General features: G+C 39.2%; 1 protein-coding gene across 1 annotated transcript in view; it reads right to left on the reverse strand.

Annotated features, from left to right (window-relative positions):
* Window positions 1–23,250, reverse strand: part of alk (ALK receptor tyrosine kinase) — a 630,515-nt gene that overhangs the window by 401,157 nt on the left and 206,108 nt on the right. The window contains exon 2 of the mRNA XM_020053911.3: window positions 11,383–11,493. Within this exon, the coding sequence (XP_019909470.3) occupies window positions 11,383–11,493 (111 nt within the window). The remainder of the gene's footprint in view (window positions 1–11,382; window positions 11,494–23,250) is intronic.

Below are 23,250 nucleotides of genomic sequence, written 5' to 3' on the forward strand. Positions count from 1 at the left end.
AAATACTACCCATGTGAATTTACTTTAACTCCAATAAAAGTCTTTAATTCCAATACTGATAAAGTGGTTTGTTTTATGTGATTTTATAATTAACTACTTCACTACTTAAAACTACTTCACTACTACTGCATTTCAATGTATTTGTACAGATTATTCTAGCTACCTAGTCACTCAGGGGTAAATTATTAGCCAGCCAGACTGTCTAGAAAAATAATTGCATTTTGGGTTCTGTGGTTGAATTATGTCTCAACACATTTCTTATGTTGTTACTTAAATGTTTTTTACATCCTTGCCATTTTCAATGATGTTTAATCAAAGAATGTGTGATTTTGTGTTGTCTTTCTAACTGCTAAAACACGGCTCCTCAAGAGAGTGGGTCATGGTTATTTTTACAGAACTGGCACATTCTGTATACAAACGTTGCATTTCCTTACCAACAGCATCTCGCCAATGTGACTTTTTACCAGCAACAACAGCTCCAGATTAGAAAATGACAAAATCTAGAATATTACAGAATGAAGGGGTCCGGCCATCGCTAATTGATTTGTTTAGTTTGGACCTTGCGAATAGACGTGAAATAAATGACAGCACGCTGAAACACAAGGGTCTCGATGGCCCTTGTGTAGCTTTTAGTTGTTTACACTGTCAACAAAGAAAATAATACATTTGTACATTTTAGTCATTTAGCGGCGCTCTTGTAGAAAGTGATCTTGAAGACCAATTAGGGTTACATGTCAGACGCTGTAAATGCTAAACTATCTGCCTAGAATCCTACTACTACTAACATCCAATAAGCCCCCCTTCCCCTTTGTAGTGGGACCACTCATCAAGTGTTCATTTTGGTTGGTCTCACCACTTGCAATCATGGCAGTTTAAGACAAACAATCACGATATGAAGAGATAGTTGAGAGATGGCATTGAAATGGGAATATGAAAGGAAAGAAGGATGGGATTTCCCATGCTGCTTATGGCAAGAGGCCATGCAGTCTGCCTAGACACTCGCAGCGGTTAATAAATGCTAGCGCTGAGCAGATGCTATGGAGACAGCTCAGATCTATCACCAAGCCTGAAGCAGCATACTAGTGTTCACCGTTCACCCCCCTCCTCCCATCCCACCCTTCCTCCCTCACTCCCTCCCTCCACTCCTCTCCAGCCTGTCCCTATCTGTGCCGTGCTGTCCTCTACTCCTCTGCCTGTTCCTAGCCAATCTGATATTATACCTGAGTGTCAAATCGTCCTATATGAAACAGTATTGTATAAATGAAAATAAAAAACATAACGCAACAATGTTTTAATGTTAGTAGAATAACAAAATTAATATTTTAGATTGTGTCAGTGAGTTCTGACAGGAACAGGAGTACGATAGCAATGAAGTTGACTCACCCTGGCCTGGTAAACTAATGTTTTGCTTGCTATTCATTATCTCTTCTGATTTGACTGCATCATGTCTCTTGACTGCATCAAACCACGAGAAGCTAATGCAGGCTAATTAAGCTAGTTTGCTAACGCTAGGCCAACTGAGAACACAAAACATTTAACTGTTTCTTTCCCCCTTTTTAATTCCACTTAGATTATTAGCTAAATGGGTATACACCTCTTTAGGTGTTTTATTCCCCTTTAATTCCATCTACAGTTGATAATCCATATATGTCATCAAAACTTTCAAACTTGAAAAGTTTTACATAAGATAAAAAATTCTAGGAAATATAATAGACCCTAGTGTGAAATTACTCTAATTCCGGTATGACTGCTGTGATTGGACAACAACAACAAGTTTCACACGCCAAATGATTCTGATCAGTTTAATGGAAAACTGTCAAATTAAAATTAAAGATTACTATCCACTTGTTCTTGTATATTTTTTTCTTAGACATCCTTGGTCAAAGCTCTGTCCATGTACTATGAAACTCTCTTTGTTCATAGAAGTGCTGATACAAAGTCAGTTTTGCCTTTTAGATCACAAGAGAATTATAAAGCAATGGCTGATCAGATCCTAGACGTTATACATTTACCAGACCCTCTTATCAAAGTTGATGTACAAGTTTAACAAGAATGACCAAAAAATGCCAGATTTTTCACCTAGTCTGCTCAGGAATTTGAACTAACTACCTTTCAGTTTCTGGTCAGATGCTCAAACCAATAGACTATGCTTATCACTACCACTTTGAGACTTCTTTAATAGGCAGTCTGAACTGCTTTTTTAATAGTGTTGTTAATGAATTTCAAATCCCTACCAGAGCCACCATATGACACCATATGTGAATCAACTAAAATATATTTGTCATCATCATTTCATCATAATTTTCTTTCCGCTTATCCGGGGCCGGGTCGCAGGGGCAGCAGTCTAAGCAGAAATGCCCAGACTTCCCTCTCCCTAGACACTTCCTCCAGCACTTCCGGGGGGACACCGAGGCGTTCCCATGCCAGCCGGGAGACATAGTCCCTCCAGCGTGTCCTAGGTCTTCCCCGGGGTCTCCTCCCGGTGGGACGGGCCCAGAACACCTTCCCAGGAAGGCGTTCCGGAGGCATCCGAAACAGATGCCCAAGCCACCTCAGCTGACCCCTCTCGATGTGGAGGAGCAGCGGCTCTACTTTGAGCTCCTCCCGGGTGACCGAGCTTTTCACCCTATCTCTAAGGGATCGCCCAGCCACCCTGCGGAGAAAGCTCATTTCGGCCGCCTGTATCCGGGATCTTGTCCTTTCGGTCATGACCCAAAGCTCATGACCATAGGTGAGAGTAGAAACGTAGATTGACCGGTAAATCGAGAGCTTCGCCTTGCGGCTCAGATCTTTCTTCACCACGACAGACCGATACATCGACCGCATTACTGCAGAAGCTGCACCTGATTTGGAGGTACTGATTCTCATCCCCACTGCTTCACACTCGGCTGCAAACCGTCCCAGTGCATGCTGAAGGTCCTGGTTTGAAGGGGCCAACCTGACAACATCATCCACAAAGAGCAGAGACGAAATCGTGTGGTCCCCAAACCTGACACCCTCCGGCCCCTGGCTGCGCCTAGAAATTCTGTCCATAAAAATTACAAACAGAACCGGCGACAAAGGGCAGCCCTGCCGGAGTCCAACATGCACTGGGAACAAGTCTGACTTACTGCCGGCAATGCGGACCAAGCTCCTGTTTCGGTCGTACAGGGACCTGACAGCCCTTAGCAAAGGACCCCATATTCCCGAAGCACTCTCCACAGGATGCCGCGAGGGACACAGTCGAATGCCTTCTCCAAATCCACAAAACACATGTGGATTGGTTGGGCAAACTCCCATGAACCCTCCAGCACCCCGTAGAGGGTATAGAGCTGGTCCAGTGTTCCACGACCCGGATGAAAACCACACTGTTCCTCCTGAATCCGAGGTTCTACTATCGGCCGTATTCTCCTCTCCAGTACCCTGGCATAGACTTTCCCAGGGAGGCTGAGAAGTCTGATCCCCCTATAGTTGGAACACACCCTCCGGTCCCCCTTCTTAAATAGAGGGACCACCACACCGGTCTGCCATCCCAGAGGCACTGTCCCCGACTGCCACGCGATGTTGCACAGGCGTGTCAACCAAGACAGCCCCACAACATCCAGAGACTTGAGGTACTCAGGGCGGATCTCATCCACCCCCGGTGCCTTACCACCGAGGAGTTTCTTGACTACCTCTGTGACTTCAGCCCAGGTGATGGACGAGTCCACCTCTGAGCCCTCATCCTCTGCTTCCTCAATGGAAGATGTGACGACGGGATTGAGGAGATCCTCGAAGTACTCCTTCCACCGCCCGACGACATCCCCAGTTGAGGTCAACAGCTGCCCACCTCTACTGTAAACAGCGTTGGTAGGGCACTGTTTCCCTCTCCTGAGGCGAATATATTTGTCACTGTTTAATTTCTGTAACTTACAAGGCCCTTTTTTGCAGATGAGATCATGTTTCGAGTTGTTGTGTTCATCTTTGCATTTTATATCCAGATGTTACATTACATCTCTCTAATTCTTAACTAACTAGCTTGTTTCCAGACTTTAAGGCACAGCGTTTATCATAAATCCTTTGTAATTTTTTTATTTCCCACACGGGTTTGCTGGTGAGTAGACACGTGGATGACAGCAATTTATGACATCCTACAGTGTGTCAACAGACATGGGTGTTGTGCAAGGTCAACAGGGCCACTTCCTTCTGAATCAAAAGGGGTCACCTGTATTGAGTGACACCAATTACGGAGGTTTGAAGCTACCTGTGCTGGGCCATCTGGTCAAAGCCCCAGAGATTCACATGGAGGGTGATGCTTCATAAACAAATGGCGCTGACAGTGTGGTGGCTCTAAATGATCACTTACAAAATCACCTCTGACCTTGAGGTCTGCCAGGAGAGACTTTCGCTCTTTCCTCAAGCAGTCGAGTCCTAGTGATTTGAATGGGCTGTGAGAGGCTGAGTTGAAATGGTTGAAGTCAATAATCTAAAGCCCAAATACACTGCTCAATAAAATTAAGGGAATCTTTTAAATCACATATTGGGACTTTATGAATTAAATATATGGAAGATCAAAATCTTTACAGTACATTCTGTAATTTGTAGAGAACGAAATGACGTAACACCGGTCAATGGAAACCAAAATCACCAACCAATTGAGGGCTGGATTCAAACTCACACCGAAAATCTAAGTAAAAAATTTCAATCACAGGCTGTTCCAACTTGTGTGAATTTCATCACGGCAACTCATAATGTGACACAGTCAGTAGTGTGTTTGGCCCCCACGTGCCTGTATGCACTCCCGACAACGTCTTGGCATGCTCCTGAGGAGACGACGAATGGTGTCCTGAGGAATCTCCCAGACCTGGATCAGTGAGCTCCTGGACAGTCTGTGGCGCTACTTGGTGGCGTCTGATGCACCAATACGAAACGTCCCAGAGGTTCTCAATTGGATTTAGGTAAGGGGGAACATGAGGACCAGTCAATGGCATCTATGCCTTCATCCTCCACGAACTGCCTACACACTCTGGCCACATGATGCCGGGCGTTGTCCTGCACCATAAGGAACCCAGGGCCCACTGTACCAGTGCAAGTTGGATCTGTTCATCTCGGTTACTTACAGCAGTCAGGTCTTTATGACCCTCCAATGATATGCCTCCCCAGTCCATCACTGACCCACTGCCAAACTGGTAATTCTGGATGATATTGCAGGCAGCATAACGTTCTCCAGACTCTTTCATGTCTGTCACATGCTCAGTGTGAACCTGCTCTAATCTGTGAAGAGAACAAGGCATCAGTGACGGACTCGCCAATTCTGGTGTTCTCTGGCAAATGCCAATACAGCTGGATGGTGCTGGGCTGTGAGGGTCCCTGGAAAACTTGAACAGTGCCTGATCAATTATGTCCTTGTCTTTCGGGTTCGGGCAATTCATTGGAATGGGAGCTGAGTGAGTCCGTGTGATACGATGCACTCAAGTTTTTATAGTCCATTGAGTTCTTTCTATGTCTTTTAAGTTTCTTTAAATGGTGAGGAAAAGAAAAGGAGAAAAGGGTGGCATAGAAAAAATCAAAGAGAAGAAAGAGTAATTAAGTTTGTAACATGGGAAAGATGACTAGCTGTAGCTTGTAAATACATATATTTCTTAAATTAAGAAAAATAAATGCCCAAGAGAAAGGGACACTTATCTATAGGGTAGATGCACAATTTGGTTTTATTGGTTTAAAATAATAGTGCTGTGTGGATCAAATGTAATTGTCTTTATTTTTCTGTTCCACATGTGAAAGCAGCCACAGGTGACTCATAGGAATGAGGAGACAGAGAAAGTGATTGAGGCTGCTGTGATGTTGGTGGAAGGGTCCAGTGCAGAGACTATGACAGAGGCAGCAATGCAACTGTGCACAGTAGAATATATGTTAACAGGATTAATATTAACAAATTAGTTAGTGATTTTCTACTTTAGGTAACTGATTATTGTTCTTTTGCAAATTCATGAAGAACATGCAGAAACAGAGAGCAGTGAGAAGACAAAGAAAGGGAGAAAATGGAGGCAGGGTCAAGGAACAAGACAATTCATTATGATTATTTAAAACGCCCTCAGTCTATTAAGACCTACAGATGTTTTTCAATTCCCATCCAAACCAACCCCCAACCATTCTTAATTCTAATGGAAAAATGTATTTCATCACAAGGATGGATACAATAGAAATGGCTTACTTATTTTGAAAACACACACTCCCTATATTATACAGTCTGCCTTACATTTTCAAGGACTGGAATGCATTTGTTAAGGATGGCATGAAAACCTGGTCACACAGGCACCAAAGAAGAAAGGAGACAAAGAGCCATTGCTCACACAGATGCGGATACATACTTTCTCCAAGCCAGCAAGGCAGACATAAAATCCCTACACTGCAATGAACACTTGCTCATCGTCTAAGGTAGGACAGTTTTTTGGTGCCATCTTAATTTTTAAATACTGGAATATTAAATCAAATGTTGTTAGCAGCCAACAAATTCAGACCATCATTGTTTATTATCATATAGTGGACTGTGTGTGAATTTCTTTTTGGGAACTGTACATGGGTTCTGGGCCAGTCTGCAAGTTGTGGGCCATTTTCCAGTCCCAGACCAACCTTGCTCTCCAGGGCACCTGAGTCACAAACACGTATGCTTCTTAACTGGACAGATTGACATCCCTTAAGTTTAATTGACTTGGTGTTGTACCATGATGCTTACGTTCCCTTATGGTATTTTTTTGCAGTGTACTAATATCTGGACAGAATTTAGGGCAGAAATAATGCACATTTCTCTGAAATGAGTGAAAGGATGATTTGTATGATCTTTAACTCAAGTTTAACTCTGTGGTTTTAACCTTTGCCTATTGCTACTTTCTAATGCATTATTTATTTACTTTAAACTGTTATTATAGAACAATGGAAATTGCTTTACAAATGTAATCCATTATTATTATTATTTTTATAAATGCTGTACTTTTTTATAACCCTTTACATTGTGAGTGTTGGTTAGGTTACTTTGTACATATAATAAATTATTAGGTACCTGTTAAAAACATTATGACTACTTCCCATTTAGAAAAAGACAAAAGGATCCAACAAATGCATTTGTTGAGTCATTATTGGACTCTGGCTTACAGTATGGTCAGACTTGTTCAGCTGAATCAAATTTAAACATGCCCCTTTTTGCATTGTTGAATAGAACGCAATTGAAAAAACAGAAAAAGGTCCTGTTATGTTTTCTGAAAAAGGCAATTCAAGAAGTTACAAATACGATGTATAATCTGATTAATATTTATTTGCTGTAGCTATAACTGATTCAAGTTACAGAGTAAATATAACTTTTGTGGTACAATGACATTTCACTGGTTACATGATAATCTGTATTCAGGTCCTCCCCAACCTTGGCTGAAATACTCAATTAACAATATTGCCTTTATATAGCAAATGAAATGATGTTTTTCATTACAACACTTATTATCATGTTGTACTTTGTGTCTAAATGGATCTGAACACTCGTATCAAGTGTCACTCATTATTCAGTGATGTCAAATGAAAGGGATGTTTGATTTAGACTGACACTATGTAAATAAATATTTGTATTAATTTATTTTATGTTACCAGGAAAGTCAATTAAGAACAACTTCATATTTACGGCCTGGCAAACATATACAATGTTCTCTAGCATATTCATTAATAATCAAAATTATGGTTAAAGGTACAATTAAGTTAAAAGGATACTAAGTTGCGGCATGAGTAGTGCTTTGAGAGTTAAGTTGTTAACATAGCCAGCATAGTTAAGTGGATGAAACAGCATTTTACCTGCATTAAAAACAGAAAGTCTAATATAGCTCAGCAAGTAGTGGATGGCACTTACAACGCTTCTGGTTGTGGGTTCAATTCCCATGGGGAAGCCAGTACGTGATGTATGCACTCCCTAGTGCACATTGCTCTGTATAAGTTGAGTCTGCTAAATGACTAAAGTGTAAATATTCATGCGTGGAACTATGCTCATACATAAATGCATATGCCCCATCATGCTACCACACGGAAGTGTTAACATCCACACAGTCAAGTGTTACTCCTTTTTTATATTGTCAACAACCAATTTAAATATATAAGTAAAACTTATATTTTCATTTCCTTCATACCATAAAAAGCATTTCTGTTATGTCACTACACACCCCATTTGTTCCTGGTAATATGCCCTGATCATGGTCACATTCTGATTGTGCCCACATTTTTCGACAGGTGTAGACCAGAGCTATTAAACTCAAATCTTGGAAAGACACAACATGGTTTTTCATCCTCTCCTTTTCATAATTTAATTACACCTGGGAAAGATCAGTGGAGTTAACTACCAAGTAGAAAGAAAAATCTAAAAGTGTCTCAAAGACAGGATGATTAAATGTTGCATTGGGATCGGAAGGAGTTCAGTAGCTGAGGATGAAGGACTTAAGTTAGAGGTGTGTGTTAGGAAGCTCAAGATACTCTAGGTCTGATAGCATTAGGTAGTCCTGTTTGCTATCTATCTTGTACTTTCCATGCTGTCACACTCAAAACAAAATGGCTTGAAGACTTTACAATGTTAGTCCAAACCGAAAGACTTGACTGACATGGAATCTCTTACATACAGTGGGGAGAAAAAGTATTTGATACACTACCGATTTTGCAGGTTTTCCTATTTACAAAGCAGGTAGAGCTCTGTAATTTTTATCATAGGTACACATCAACTGTGAGAGACGGAAACAAAAATCTAGAAAATCACATTGTATGATTTTAAAATAATTAATTTGCATTTTATTGCATGACATAAGTATTTGAACACCTACCAACCAGTAAGAATTCCGTCTCTCACAGACCTGTTCGTTTTTCTTTAAGAAGCCCTCCTGTTCTCCACTCATTACCTGTATTAACTGCACCTGTTTGAACTCGTTACCTGTATAAAAGACACCTGTCCACACACTCAATCAAACAGACTGCAACCTCTCCACAATGGCCAAGACCAGATAGCTGTGTAAGGACATCAGGGATACAATTGCATTCCTGCACAAGGCTGGAATGGCCTACAAGACTATAGGCAAGCAGCTTGGTGAGAAGGCAACAACTGTTGGCGCAATTGTTAGAAAATGTTCAAGATGACGGTCAATCTCCCTCGGTCTGGGGCTCCATGCAAGATCTCACCTCGTGGGGCATCAATGATCATGAGGAAGGTGAGGGATCAGCCCAGAACTACACGACAGGACCTGGTCAATGACCTGAAGAGAGCTGGGACCACAGTCTCAAAGAAAACCATTAGTAATACACTACGCGGTCATAGATTAAAATCCTGCAGCGCACGCAAGGTCCCCCTGCTCAAGCCAGCGCATGTCCAGGCCCGTCTGAAGTTTGCCATCTGGATGATCCAGAGGAGGAATGGGAGGTCATGTGGTCTGATGAGACAAAAATAGAGCTTTTTGGTCTTAACTCCACTCGTCGTGTTTTTAGGAAAATAAGGGTGAGTACAACCCCAAGAACACCATCCCAACCGTGAAGCATGGAGGTGGAAACATCATTCTTTGGGGATGCTTTTCTACAAAGGGGACAGGACGACTGCACCGTATTGAGGGGAGGATGGATGGGGCCATGTATCACGAGATCTTGGCCAATAACCTCCTTCCCTCAGTAAGAGCATTGAAGATTGGTCGTGGCTGGGTCTTCCAGCATGACAAGACCCAAGACACACAGCCAGGGCAACTAAGGAGTGGCTCCATAAGAAGCATCTCAAGGTCCTGGAGTGGCCTAGCCAGTCTCCAGTTCTGAACCCAATAGAAAATCTTTGGAGGGAGCTGAAAGACCATATTGCCCAGCGACAGCCCCGAAACCTGGAGGATTTGGAGAAGGTCTGTATGGAGGAGTGGTTCCAAAATTCCTGCTGCAGTGTGTGCAAACCTGGTCAAGAACTACAGGAAATATATGATCTCTATAATTGCAAACAAATGTTTCTGTACCAAATATTAAGGTCTGCTTTTCTGATGTATCAAATACTTATGTCATGCAATAAAATGCAAATTAATTACTTAAAAATCATACAATGTGATTTTCTGGATTTTTGTTTTAGATTCCGTAACTCACTTTTGAAGAGTACCTATGATACAAAACATGTAGAAGTCTGTCATTTTTTTTCTGTAAGTGGGAAAACCTGCAAAATCGGCAGTGTATCAAATACTTGGTATCCCCACTGTAACATGTTACTAGAATCTGTGTACCTGATGGTGAAAATTAGCATCAGGTATCAGCCTCACAGACAATGGATTGGCTATCATCTACCATTGTATTTCACTGGTCTGAACAATCAAATGGGCCTTTCAAGTGATTTTATTTCTTTGATGTAGACATTTATTGGCACTGGAGAGCCCTATAGTCCTGACAGAAAGTAATTAGTTGACTTTTTCTCAACTTGTATTTTTGGAATCTATGTTTATTAAATATGCAATATCTGTCCTTGTGTTCGCTTGCAGCTCCAGTGGACTTGATGATTTAGCATCCAGAAATAAGCAAAGCACTCACAAGATTACTTCTTAATGCCTGGATAATTTCAAATAAGATTTGGAAATAATGGAATTTTAATGAAGTTTCATTACTTTGGCATTACGGGGTTATCTTGAAATCAGCCAAGTTGTGCTCAAGTTTCACAAGAGACCAATTTTCCAAAGAATTGCTCAGTTTCTTTGACAACATAAGTCTCATAAATATTCAATAAATAGTAATTGGACAAAATCCACACTTGCTCAAGGCCCACTTTTGTAATCTCTCATGAATCCTCTTTCATCCTATGTACTATGTAGTATTTTTCTTTTGTTTTAGCAACACTTGAAATACTTGTTTCAGTGACACTTGTTTTATTACCACTTCATTAGACATGGTTATGTCCACACTTGCTCAAGGCCCACTTTTGTAATCTCTCATGAATCCTCTTTCATCCTATGTACTATGTAGTATTTTTGTTTGTTTTAGCAACACTTGAAATACTTGTTTCAGTGACACTTGTTTTATTACCACTTCATTAGACATGGTTAAATATAATGTCTTTGAGATTATTTCACTGTATCTGAAAAACTTGCAACATAGTAGTGATTCTTGTTTAATTAGCTAGCTATTCTCTTTAACTAATTTCAGTAATATTTGCCCTGTTTAGAGGACAATCAATAACTGCAAATATAAAAGCTTTGTTTTATAAATTACCTGGGATGGTGAAAAGCATACAGTAAGTGGTGAGAACGTTGGAAAAACAAGACAGAGACACTTATGGGCGTTGATGGAGTGCTGACTCTTTGCGTCACATCACATAAAAATAGTGTCATGTCTCCAGACCACCTGATGCTAGGTGCTGTCTGTTTATCTGAGTGTTTCTGACAACGAAATGCTTACCTGCTGTCGGAGCCATGGGTTTGGGGGAGTTCAGCTCATCCTCGGCCATCCAGGAGAAATTCCAGTAACTTCTTGGGACACCGGACCCAGACTGACGCACCAGCAGCTCACCTGGAAAAACGTGTAGAATATTTTTTCAATAATGCAAGACAGTAAAGCAATACGTTCAAGGAAATAAACATTCAATGTGTGTTTATTTAGATACACGTATTAAGGGAGGGAAAGGTGAGAGTGGAAGAAAGAGGTTAAACTTTGGGCAAATGCCAATGTCACCAAGTTACAACCTTGAGTTGGGAAGAAAAAGGTTTTTTTGCAGTTGTAATGATATGTTGAATGTAGACTGTGACTTAATTCCTCACTACTTAAACACACACGTAAACAAATTAAATTGAGCAAACTTTCGGTTTCAAGTGAAAGAACCTCTACACATGGTGTCAACTGCATATCAATGCAATGTTGACCTTGATGGTGATCCCAGCTATTGGCTTTTATAGATAGGCACAATGACAGTACATAAAGTATATTTATACTTCTATTCATATTTATACAGCCCTCCAGAATTATATGGCCAGATTTTTAACAATTTGCAGCATGTGAAATAGCCGTGGTCATAATGGTTTGTTGCTTGGTTATGCAATTTTGTACATGATTTGTTGGCATTTTAGGGATCATAGTACAATAAGGTTTCAAATTGATTCAAGCCCAGTTCTATTATTGCCGACTCACTAGCATAGCAACTGTAAGCTGTGGAATATAATTAATGCATTAGAACATGTGTGACTAGAATGCATAGAAAATGTGTTGAATGAGAACAGGAGTTTCAAGTGAAGTCATTGATTCATATGTTTTATTCATTCCATTCTACATTATATTATATTCCATATATTTAATTCTATCCAACAGGCAAAATATGACTTCTAAAAAACTGTGAATGAATTTCCCATCCAAGGGTACTGAGAAATATATAAAAATGATTGCTAGGCATCATTACATGTAGCATTTATGAATCTCATTCATTTATAGGAGATCAGTACCGACTTTATGATTTCAGCAGTGGGTTATTGATAGTAAAGATGCGTGCATTTGTTTACTTTGTTTTATATTGATCTGAGTATATCATCATGAGATCAAAGATGAAGATGAAGATATAATTGCCTCTCCACACGCGCCTCAAGTGGATATTGATGAACACGCATATATATACACACATATATATATATATATATATATATATACACACACATACATATATATATATACATATACACGTATGCATATACGTATGCTTATACATATATATGTATATATATGTATATATATGTATATATATATATATATATATATATATATATATATATATATATATATATATATTCGGAACCATAGAATCAGAAAACCTGCAGCCCTTTGAATATGAACAAGCCCCACTACACCAAGGTGTTCATGTATGCCACCCACCCACCCACGCGAGTCTGAGTTTGGTCCCCGAGTCAATGTGGTCTCATGTTAATAAAGACATGGGACAGAAGTTTGACTGATGGAGAGGTGCAAAGTAATTAAGATCTACTGAGGGTCTCTTTTTCCCTTTCTGTCATTCTATTACTTTTATCTTTCATGCTCTCATTTATGTTTTTACATTTGCATTTAGGTCATTAGATACTCAGATACTCTTATCCAGAGTGAATTACAGAATTGTTTGATTTATTTTCATAGCCTCCCTGCATGAGAATGGAACCCACAACCCAGGCTTGCAAGTGCCGTGGTTTAAACCAATGGAGCTAAAAGGGACATATTCATTCTCCCGGTAGTAAGCAAGGTGCATCATCCCATATTCTGTTCCTTTAAAGGAACCACCCAAAAATCCTTTTAATCATTTCAAATGAGCACTCAAGGGGAGATCGATAGTAGATAGCGCGGCCTTCATAAGCCAGTGCATTCACCTTCCTAGTAGAGTGAAAGCCCACCAATCTCTCCAGTCTCAGTCCTAAGCTTGACTTCAAAGCCCCAGTGATTACATTATAGCAAAATGTATATATAGCGGAGTTTAGTACTCGTGCAGAGACTTCAATGCACTCATGTGTACAATATATTTGGCCCTTAATGTGAATGCATCTACTGTCAGTGCAGCTAAAGGTCAGATTCGTCCTCTTCACTCCAGAGTCCTCTCTATCAGCTTCATCGGGTTTCTCAATAATGCCAGGCCGCCCGTTATCATGAATGTTCATTCTATTTTTACCATGTCCTTTTGGTCCATGTCAAACCAGGGCTTTGGCTACATCCGACTGCGTTATTCAAAGCATTATTTATGTAGTGACATCATTTCCCTTCGTCCCCCTCAGTAGTCTCCTCTGCCGTTGACTCAGTGGACTTCACTTCGGCTTCTCCAACTTACCCCCCCACCACCCTTTTCGACAGGCCCCACAAGTGCTTCATTGATCGATGAGGCTTGAACCTAGCGTAGTACAGGCCTGAACCTTAAACACCCACACACACACACACACACACAAAGATCGGTACTCACTGCACACACAGCCTTTGGGGCTCTGGAGCTGTGATCACAGGAGTGACTAGCCAAGGCATGATGGAATAGTAACCCTTAACAAACACCACAGTGACTGTGGAAATGCAGGTCACTGGTGGAGGAGTGGAGAGAGAGAAGGGAGAGTGAGAAAGGGAGAGAAAAAAAAAACAGGTTATTGGGGGAGGAGGAGTTGAGAGTGGGAGCAGGAAGTGAGAGTGAGAGAGAATGCAGGTCATTGATGAAGTAGGAGGAGTTAAGAGAGAGAGAAAGGATACCAAGAAAAAAGAAAGAAATACTCTGGAGGTAATACATGATGTATTTAGCGCTGGTGGGCTGGGTTTTGGTGTGGTGCAATGAGCCAGAAATAAACCCAATTGCCCATTGTAGAGAAAAAGGGAACTGTACACACGGAGTGGGTCTGTTCCAAGACTCTTAGCTGTGCTTTGGACTGTGAGACTAAAAAGAATGAGAATAAAAAATCGAACAGGCAAAAAGAAGCATGAAACAAGGCAGGCATGTGTAATTTGCAATACTGTTTCAGTAAGAAAACCTAAAAAACTAAATGCATGGACCATAACTTCCCCAATATATTTGCTTTACCTATAGAAATAAGAGGAATAAACTTGTAGACCAAGAACAACAGCTTATACCAAATTACAATTGGGTCAATTTCAGAGGGAGTCATTGATGCCTTAGATTTTCAATCCCACAATACTTTTGGCTCCTCTGTATTTTTTGTTCAATTAGTTAAAGATTGGCCACTGGATACATATATTACTGCCCTAATAAATAGATTTGCTGTCTGGCCGTTGACGGGTCATTAAATGCTCGTCAAAGTCAAATGGTAAAACGTCAGAACCATGCTCGGAATTGCCCCTCCTGTTTGCCACAAAAGAGCTGCATCGATTTCCGTCAGGCGATCCTGACGTGCCGCTTAGCGCACTGAATTTCATTAAGAGCTTTGATGAATTTTCCTAACACAGTCCTTCTCTTTATCTGTACCTTCTTTCCTCTAAACATAATTCCCCCTATTCTCACACTGACCAATGCGGGCATAGTTAAAATGCAATTGTGCCAGTATTCAACCTCATATTCACTATTTCTAGCACCATACCTGTGTTTATATCTAAACATTTCTATGATCTATGATTTGAAAGGTAGGAAAGTGCCTATGAACTTCAGAGTATGATTGAAGGTGAAGCTAAATATTAAAGTAATTTATTATCAAAACCAAGGGTAATTTCATGCTTCCTATGATTCTGCAAATCTAACGAAGTTTAAAAATCAGAGTTCTTACAGATGTAATTGGGTATATTTCTTTATTTTATATTTCGTATTACAAAAGGTAAAAACACCCAAGACAAGTCATTCACTTATAAAAGTGTGTAAAGTCAAAATTGCTAAAAATAGAAAACAAAATAGAAAACCGCATTAGATACTTCAACAATTCATGAGTGGCGGAAAGACAACATCAAATCAACCAAGACCAATCATGATGATACAGCGCTACGGCAGGACACAAACAAGCGAGACACCACAAATATGTAGGCCCATCCCACAAACAGTTAACATCATAATTCACCACCAAATTAAGACATCAGCTGGAACAAAATTACTTTTGTAGATAAATGAGGAGTCAGCAAGAGATAACCTCTAAAATGAGTGAAAAAAGTATTATCTGCAAATATTAGAGCATGACATTAAATTAACTGATCAAATTAACATTTTTATCAGTTTTTTTTAGTAAAGCGTTGTTGTTAGTGGACCATTGTTGTTCTGGACCCATGTATGGAGAAAATGATGATCGCTACTTTATTCCAATGTGAACTTAAGATTCTTGTCAAACCCATTTAAAAGAGCAACAAATTCCAACAACTCATCACAGCTACCAATAAAAAATATAATTGATCTGAATCTTTTGTTGGTATCGGTTGGTCTAAGGATTAAATACATAAAATTTTTCAAAATAACCAACAAACAAATTGGCATTATTCGGTGGGAAAATAGATCCCATTGCCGTACCTTGCACTTGTAAATAATAATTACTATCAAAATTGAAATAATCATATTTAAGAACATAAGTTGATTGGCAGAAGTTGTAGATTTGCGTCCTTGTAAATATGAGCTTAAAACTTCAAGCATACATCGAAGCAATTCAATGTGGTTTAAAAAGAAAAATATATGAAAGTACAATAAAAAATATATATACTCAAATGAAAACATCAAAACAAATGAATACTTCATAATAATAAATATACAATAAGCAATAAACATATAAAGATAAAAAATGTATATATCGTGGAGGTCTTTAAATGGTTAAAAACAAACTTTTGGGGGTACCCTTCAATGTAAAACAGAGGTATTCAAAATAAATAAAATTACCTAGTGTATTTTCTTTGCACTGGAATGTATCTTTGAATAGGGCAGCCACTCCTCCTCCTTTCCTACCATTTCGACATGTATTCGTATAGCCACATTTCTCGTGTGCGGTCTCGTTAAGAACTGCAGCACTACAATCTTGTTAGCCACGTTTGAGTGAGAAACATAAAATCTAGGTTGTAGGATATTATAATGTCCAAGAATGATTTGTTGGCGAGAGATCTGATATTAAGTAAAGCCAGCTTAATACGTATAAAAGGGGTTCCTGGACTAGTAGGTTGACGTGTTACAGTTAACAGATTAGACAAGTTTACTTAATTGGTTGTATGCTCACGGTTCCTTCTATTTCTAATCAACACAGGAATAGAGATACTGGGTCCTAGCTTGTACTCAAAACAGTCAGCATTGCTATTTTCACAATAGCAGGGACCCGAAGCACATCATCGAGTATATTCTGTGCTCTGTGGAAATAAAGGACAAGGTTGTTGACGATGTGACAGTTGTCTAAGCAATCGTTTTAGACTGGGGGGAGGAGTGGGACATAGGGAAAGATGAGCTCTGCTCTCTTTGGGTAGAACTAGCTCCCTGATTGATGAGTGTGGTAGAGGGGGAGAGGGGGAGTGTGGTAGAGGGGGAGAGGGTGGGTGTGATTGAGGTGGAGAGGGTGAGTGTGGTGAAGAGGGGGGTGTTGTTGTGCCCCCATTTGGGACAAGGACAACTTCTGGAAGCATTGGGTGATTTGAGTTAGACGGTCAGGAGAGGGGGGGTGTATACTCTGCCTATGAGTACTGTCCTTCATGCTTATCTTGTTCCAAGAGTGTGACGTATGTTGGCACCAAGCAGCCGGCATCCCATGATGTTTGGATGAACCCCATCAGGTCTAAAGTGGTCTTTACAGTTCCAAAATATTGAAATTGTCAATAAAACATCCTGTGGTTGAGGCATGCCGATATCAGCCATGTATTCACCCCAAGGAGTCTGCTAAAAGATTAAATTCCTTTCCCCAAGGTTGGAATGGGGCCTGAGATGAAAACATGTTGTTGAAAGTTGAAATTTTGTCCAGTAGCATAGAACAATAATTTTTCAGGATCTCAGAGCCAGTTTTCCTTTGTAGAATGTCACCACCTTGATAGGATATATTAGTATAAAGACAAGTTATGTCCAATGTTAACAATAAAGCATTTTCTGGTAAATCAGTCAAATCAGAAATCTTATTGATAAAGTCAGTTGAATCTCTAATGTAAGCTGGTAACAGTTGTACAAAAGCTTTAATAAACTGATCAACCAATTCTGGAGAATAACAGTGACCCCATTTGGGCAACAATAGGATGACCTGGTGGCTTAATCATACCCTTATGAATCTTGGGTAATGTATAAATAACAGGATGAATAGGAGGATGGTAGTAGGGAAAATCTAATTCTGCTTTAGAAATCCAACCATTCTATCTAGCTGTCCAAATAAGAATACACCACTTTCTGAAATGTATGAGTAGGATCGGAGTTAAGTTTTTTGCAAAACTCAGTGTTAGACAGTTGTGAAAGAATCTCAGCTCGATATTTACTGTATATCAATTGCCCCACCCTTATCTGGAGGTTGAATAATTATCTCATTATCATTCTGACTTTTCCCCCTGGGACAGATTAGATGGACATTGAAAAGGCTTAGATTCAAACTGCTGCAAAACATCCGGTTCAACAATTCTACAGAATGTGTTGATAGAAGCAATAGACACATTAGGACAAAAAACACTTCTTGGTCTGGAGGAGGTGTTGGAAGTTACAAGTGTATGTTCGATGTAGAATTCTTAGCAAAAAAATGCTGCAGTTTGATCTGAAAAATTTCAACAAATCAACCTTAAGAGCAAACAGGTTTACCCTTGATGTAGGTACAGACCATAAGCCCTTTGACAATATGAGGGTAATGAGGGTGATTTTTCACTGACTCCTTAGCTTAGCTTTTGTGTAATAGCATGGCTTCTGAGCACCAACAGCAGGCATAAAACACATCCACATTTTCCAGAGACTCTGTTGATTCCAACAGGACTACTGTTGAGTTTGTAACTCCAATCATTTGGTCATGGATTGTTTATGTGACAAGACAACTGCCACTTACAACTCCATACGGATTTGACTATATCTAAGGCTCTGTGTATCTGACGATGACTAGCGTGTTCCCCTGACTCTACCTTTTGGATTGATGTGTTTGTTTCACAAATGGTTCCATATTTCAAGACGTCTTAGTGACATCTGTCTCATTATGGCACCCTACCTTTCTGGAAATGCATTTATCGCAATGGCTTCTATTGCTTGGTTTGCAAGATTATATAGATCTGCATGGTACCGGCTCAACTACTCGTCTATAGCCTTGACTTTAATGCTTCAAGGGGGACAGTAAATTTAGATAGACTAGCTAAACCTGGACCTGTTGCAATTTCGCTACTGAGGTGTCTGTGTATCCACATTATTCTTAGCTAGCCTGTGTGTGTCTTATGCTGCCGGTTTTTTAAACTTATTTTCTAAACATTGTTGTGGAAATTTCTTTATACAATGTATTCTCACTGATTAAAGGACTGAGTCCCACTGTTTAGATGGGTAGAGGAATGTGGGGGATCTGGTATTTGCATAGGGGGCATCTATTGTCTGTCCAGATGCAGATCAATGGGTTTTAGGACAGGATAGGAGAAGATACACAACAGGGGGCAGTAAGGTCAGTTGGCCCCTCTGGGTAAACACTACAGTAAACATTATGGCAGGAAGGATAAGGTGGGGGAAGATAGCATTTGACTTGTGTGATAGAACAAAGGGAATGTGTTTGATTGACATGAGACAGATGGCAGCATTTTACCACACCCCTTTTTCCTATGTGATATATACAGTTGAATTAGCTATATTGAGTTAGAGACTATTCACTGTTACTTTGTAACCTGCGTATTCTCTCCTTGCAAGTTATTAAAACCGTTTATTGCGCAATTGATTTCTCCTGTCTTACCTACCATTTTCATAGAACTATTTGGACTTTAGAAATTGCCATCACAACATTGCTTTCAGGTGATGACGTTTTCTGTAGTTTTGTTCCCGGAGGAGGATGACTGTGTGGCAGCAGTTCCACGGCAGTTATGTGAATTACATGTTGATCTCGTAATACCTGCAATATTTACTTGGTTTCACCATATTTACCTGTTAAACTTTTATGTTTATTTTTAGGATGGAGCAAGCACAGTACTCCAAGGCACCAGAGAGGTTCTCCAAGCCACCATGTAGAGGGTGGCTACATAGGTAAGTGTGGGTTCATTCACTTAACCAAGATGCTTAACTTGTTATTAAAGCATGTTGCTTTCAATTTTATTTATCAATTTAAATGTATTTTTTAGGGCAAGAAGGCAGAGGTAGGGGGAGGTTTTAGCTCTGCACATGAAGGTAAGAATGAACATTTTGGCTGACACTGCAATGAGTTCTGATTGTAAAATAACCAGATATTTATGACTGAATAATTAACGGTCTGTCTTTACTTTCAAGATCAAGTGGCTGACTGAAGAGAAGGTCGAGCTGAGGGCACAACCAGGTAAAAACAAGACTATAGTTACGCTAGCATCTTGTCTTCATGAAACATTTCATTTGTCTTGAATGTCATTCAATTCTCTAAATCATGTCTGACAATTTAAGTACAATATCTGATTACTGTATTACAGGAGCCATAAGGAAGAATCTTTCCAACCGGGATGCCACTGATGAGGCTGTCCAGAACCAGGTCCCCAGGTACCAGAAAGGGGCAGCTGACCGTGCAGGTGGGAGATGTCGCGGCGGTACAAGGGACCTGCCGTGAATATGAATGACATCTCCAGCACAAGCTGCAGTACTCATTTCTTTTTTCTTTTCTTTTTTTTACTGCTGCTATGTAGTGTTTTTCTTGCACTATTTGATTTTGTAACATTTTTATTTCAATTAATTTGCACATGTTTATTTGTTATGCTTGCTGTATAATGCATGTTTTTTTTGTATGCATCTTGCACTATTTGAAATAAATTGTTTAGATTTTATTCAGTTCATTCTCATTTGTTATATGACCAAAATTATAAAGGATTATTATAAATAAAACCTAATATTGGGGCATGAGGCTTCCCGCTGGGTTTATTGCATAAAAGCTGCTAGCCGCTGTCGGGCTGCTGATCAGGGTATTGTTAGAAGGCATTGTCATGAAAGCGGCCCACCGGCGGCCCGAGGGGGGTTGCTTGCTGGGTAATGACATGCAAAAATGAAATAACATCCATGTGATGAATTGGGTGGTTCACAATACCTTGAACTGTGCTAACAGGAAATCCAAGTCAGGTTGATGGATTTGTAATCTTTGTAATATCTATGTTTGAGGATTATTATGTTTCTGATATCCTCAGACAATTCTTTGGTCTTCACAATATTGAAAAATTCCACAGGGATCAAAATGTTCTGTTTTTTTCTATTTAAAAATGTGTTGACTGGAAATGTATCCTCTGAAGGCACATTTCACTTACAGCAGGTGAGATAACCCATGCAACGTGGTTCAACGGCCACTAAACTAATCATTTTGTATTCTCCAGAAGGGTGCTAATAATTTTGTCCAAATCCACAATTTCTGTTTCTATATGCTGCATAAAATACTAATAAAAACAGAATGCAATTATGTGCTATTCATTTCATCCATATATTTTTGAAAATAGTACAAAGCCAACATGTCAAATGTTGAAACTGAGAAATGTTTTGTTTTTCAATTTGATGCCAGCAACACATTTTAAAGATTTTGGGCAGGGGCATGTTTATTAATGTGTTGCATCTCCTCTTCTTTTAACAACACTCTGTGTTTTGAAACCGTGCAGACCAATTGCTGTAGTTGTAAAAGTTCCCATTCTTGCTTGATATAGGATTTCAGCTGCTAAACGGTTCAGGGTCTCCTTTGTCGTATATTTTGTTTTCAAGGAAACATTTTCAGTTTCAACATTGTCCCTATATGTTGTCCCTATATTTTTTATTGAATATAGGGTTTAAATGATTGGCACATCTTTGCATTCTGTTTCTAATTTCATTTTACACAGCGTCCCATTTTTTGTATTTTGATATTTTTTTCATGGTATTTTTTTTATGTAGTTGAAACAAAAATCAAAACACTTGTAGATGCAACTTTTTTTGATAAATTTTAACATTTTATGTAATGTAATGAGAAATATAAACATGAAAAGGGTTAACATTGGATGCAACTGTAAATAGGGTGAAAGGCCTGAATTCATGCAATCTGCTATGTCCTATCTTGCTCTTATACTTCGTTCTAGTTCCTGTCTACAGTATTTCTGTCTCTTCCCTAGAGATTTGGGGTATGGCTTATTAGCCATTCATCTTTCAGATCATGCTTGGAATAATGCTCTGTTAATGCAAGTACTATCTTGTAATTTAAGCAGTATGACTTGCATAATGAAATCATTCATTTTACTTAGGAAGTAAATCTCTTTGTCTGTAGGATTCAATTCTTAGTCTCATTCTTGCCATGATTTATATTGCTTTCTTGCATTATTCCTGTCTTCTACGTAAATCATGAAGTCAGATACCATTTAATAGAATTTTCTAACACATTTGCATATTTTATATGGGTCACATGAGTTACACATATCCTGCATAAAATATGACTCTTATTGAAGTATTATTAGTAATAGTTAATAGTACTTGTAGTACTCAATAGTACCCATTAGTAATAGTTAATAGTACTCTATTAATAGGGATTTTCCCCTCCTTAAATCAATGTTTACAAGTTGGAAATTGCCCAAATGCTCATTTTTATATTTTGTTTTCTGAAAGATTGTATCACAATCTATTTAAATATTATATTTGCATATAATGCAGACCCATCTTTTATACATATTTATTAAATTAATACACAGTGATGCATTAGATACACAGTGATGATTAAAACAAAATATATTAAACAGAGAGCAGGGGGCTTTAAGATAGCCCACTGAGGTATTCTTTATTTTTACTATTTTCCACAATATTATTCTGCAATGTTTATTAATACACCTGAGTAGGTGTGTCAAAATGTATGACTAGTACTATAAATTGCTATTTGAAAGTATGGGAAACCCTTGTTATTGTAGATTTTTATTTGACATAACATGTTTATAGTTACTAATTCCATATTTTGGTTGAAAGGAAATCATGCATGTAGTAGAAACACAAAATTAAAAAGGAATTAGTGCAGGTGCAAAAATAAGTGGACCCCAAGTCGCATTCATTAAAACGAGTAGGTAAGTACAATCAGGTGGGTAAATAGTTGGGTACCAAAGGAACCAATCAAAGGAGGGATCTTTAGGAAAGAGTATGGGCGATTCTCTGATGAATAGAGATAAGAAACATGATCAGTTTGCTCTTACTCATATGGGTGAATGCAAAACACACTGTTCTGAGAGGAAAGGATATCTCAGAGGACATGAGGAGGAGGCTAATGAGAGCACATCAGTCTGTTGAAGGCTATACAACCATCTAAAAAGATTTGAGCTCAATCAGTCTACCGTGAGGCAAATCATTTACAAATGCAGAGCACTTAACATGACAAAAATCTGCTTTAGAAGTGAACGCCCATCCAAAATATCCCCAATAGCTACAGGAAAAGTAATAAATCAGTTAAAGGCCAACCCAAACATAACATCTGGAGGTTTACAGACCTCCTTCACTTCATCTCAGGTTACTGTGCATTCTTCAACAATAAGAACACTGAATTGAAATGGCATTCAAAAATAACCAAACTGCCTGTCTCAACTTTGACAGAGACCACCTTGACATACCTTAAGGTTTCTGACCTTAAGGATTGACCTTCAATCAAAACAGCTATGTTTGGTGAAACACTGCCAACCACCAAAAGAACCTTATTCCAACAGTCAACATGGTGGTGGGAATGTTCAAATCAGGGGCTACCATTACTCCTCTGGACTTGGTCGACTGCACATTAT

Source organism: Esox lucius, chromosome 15 (assembly GCF_011004845.1).
Source record: "Esox lucius isolate fEsoLuc1 chromosome 15, fEsoLuc1.pri, whole genome shotgun sequence".
Taxonomy (NCBI): Eukaryota; Metazoa; Chordata; class Actinopteri; order Esociformes; family Esocidae; genus Esox; species Esox lucius.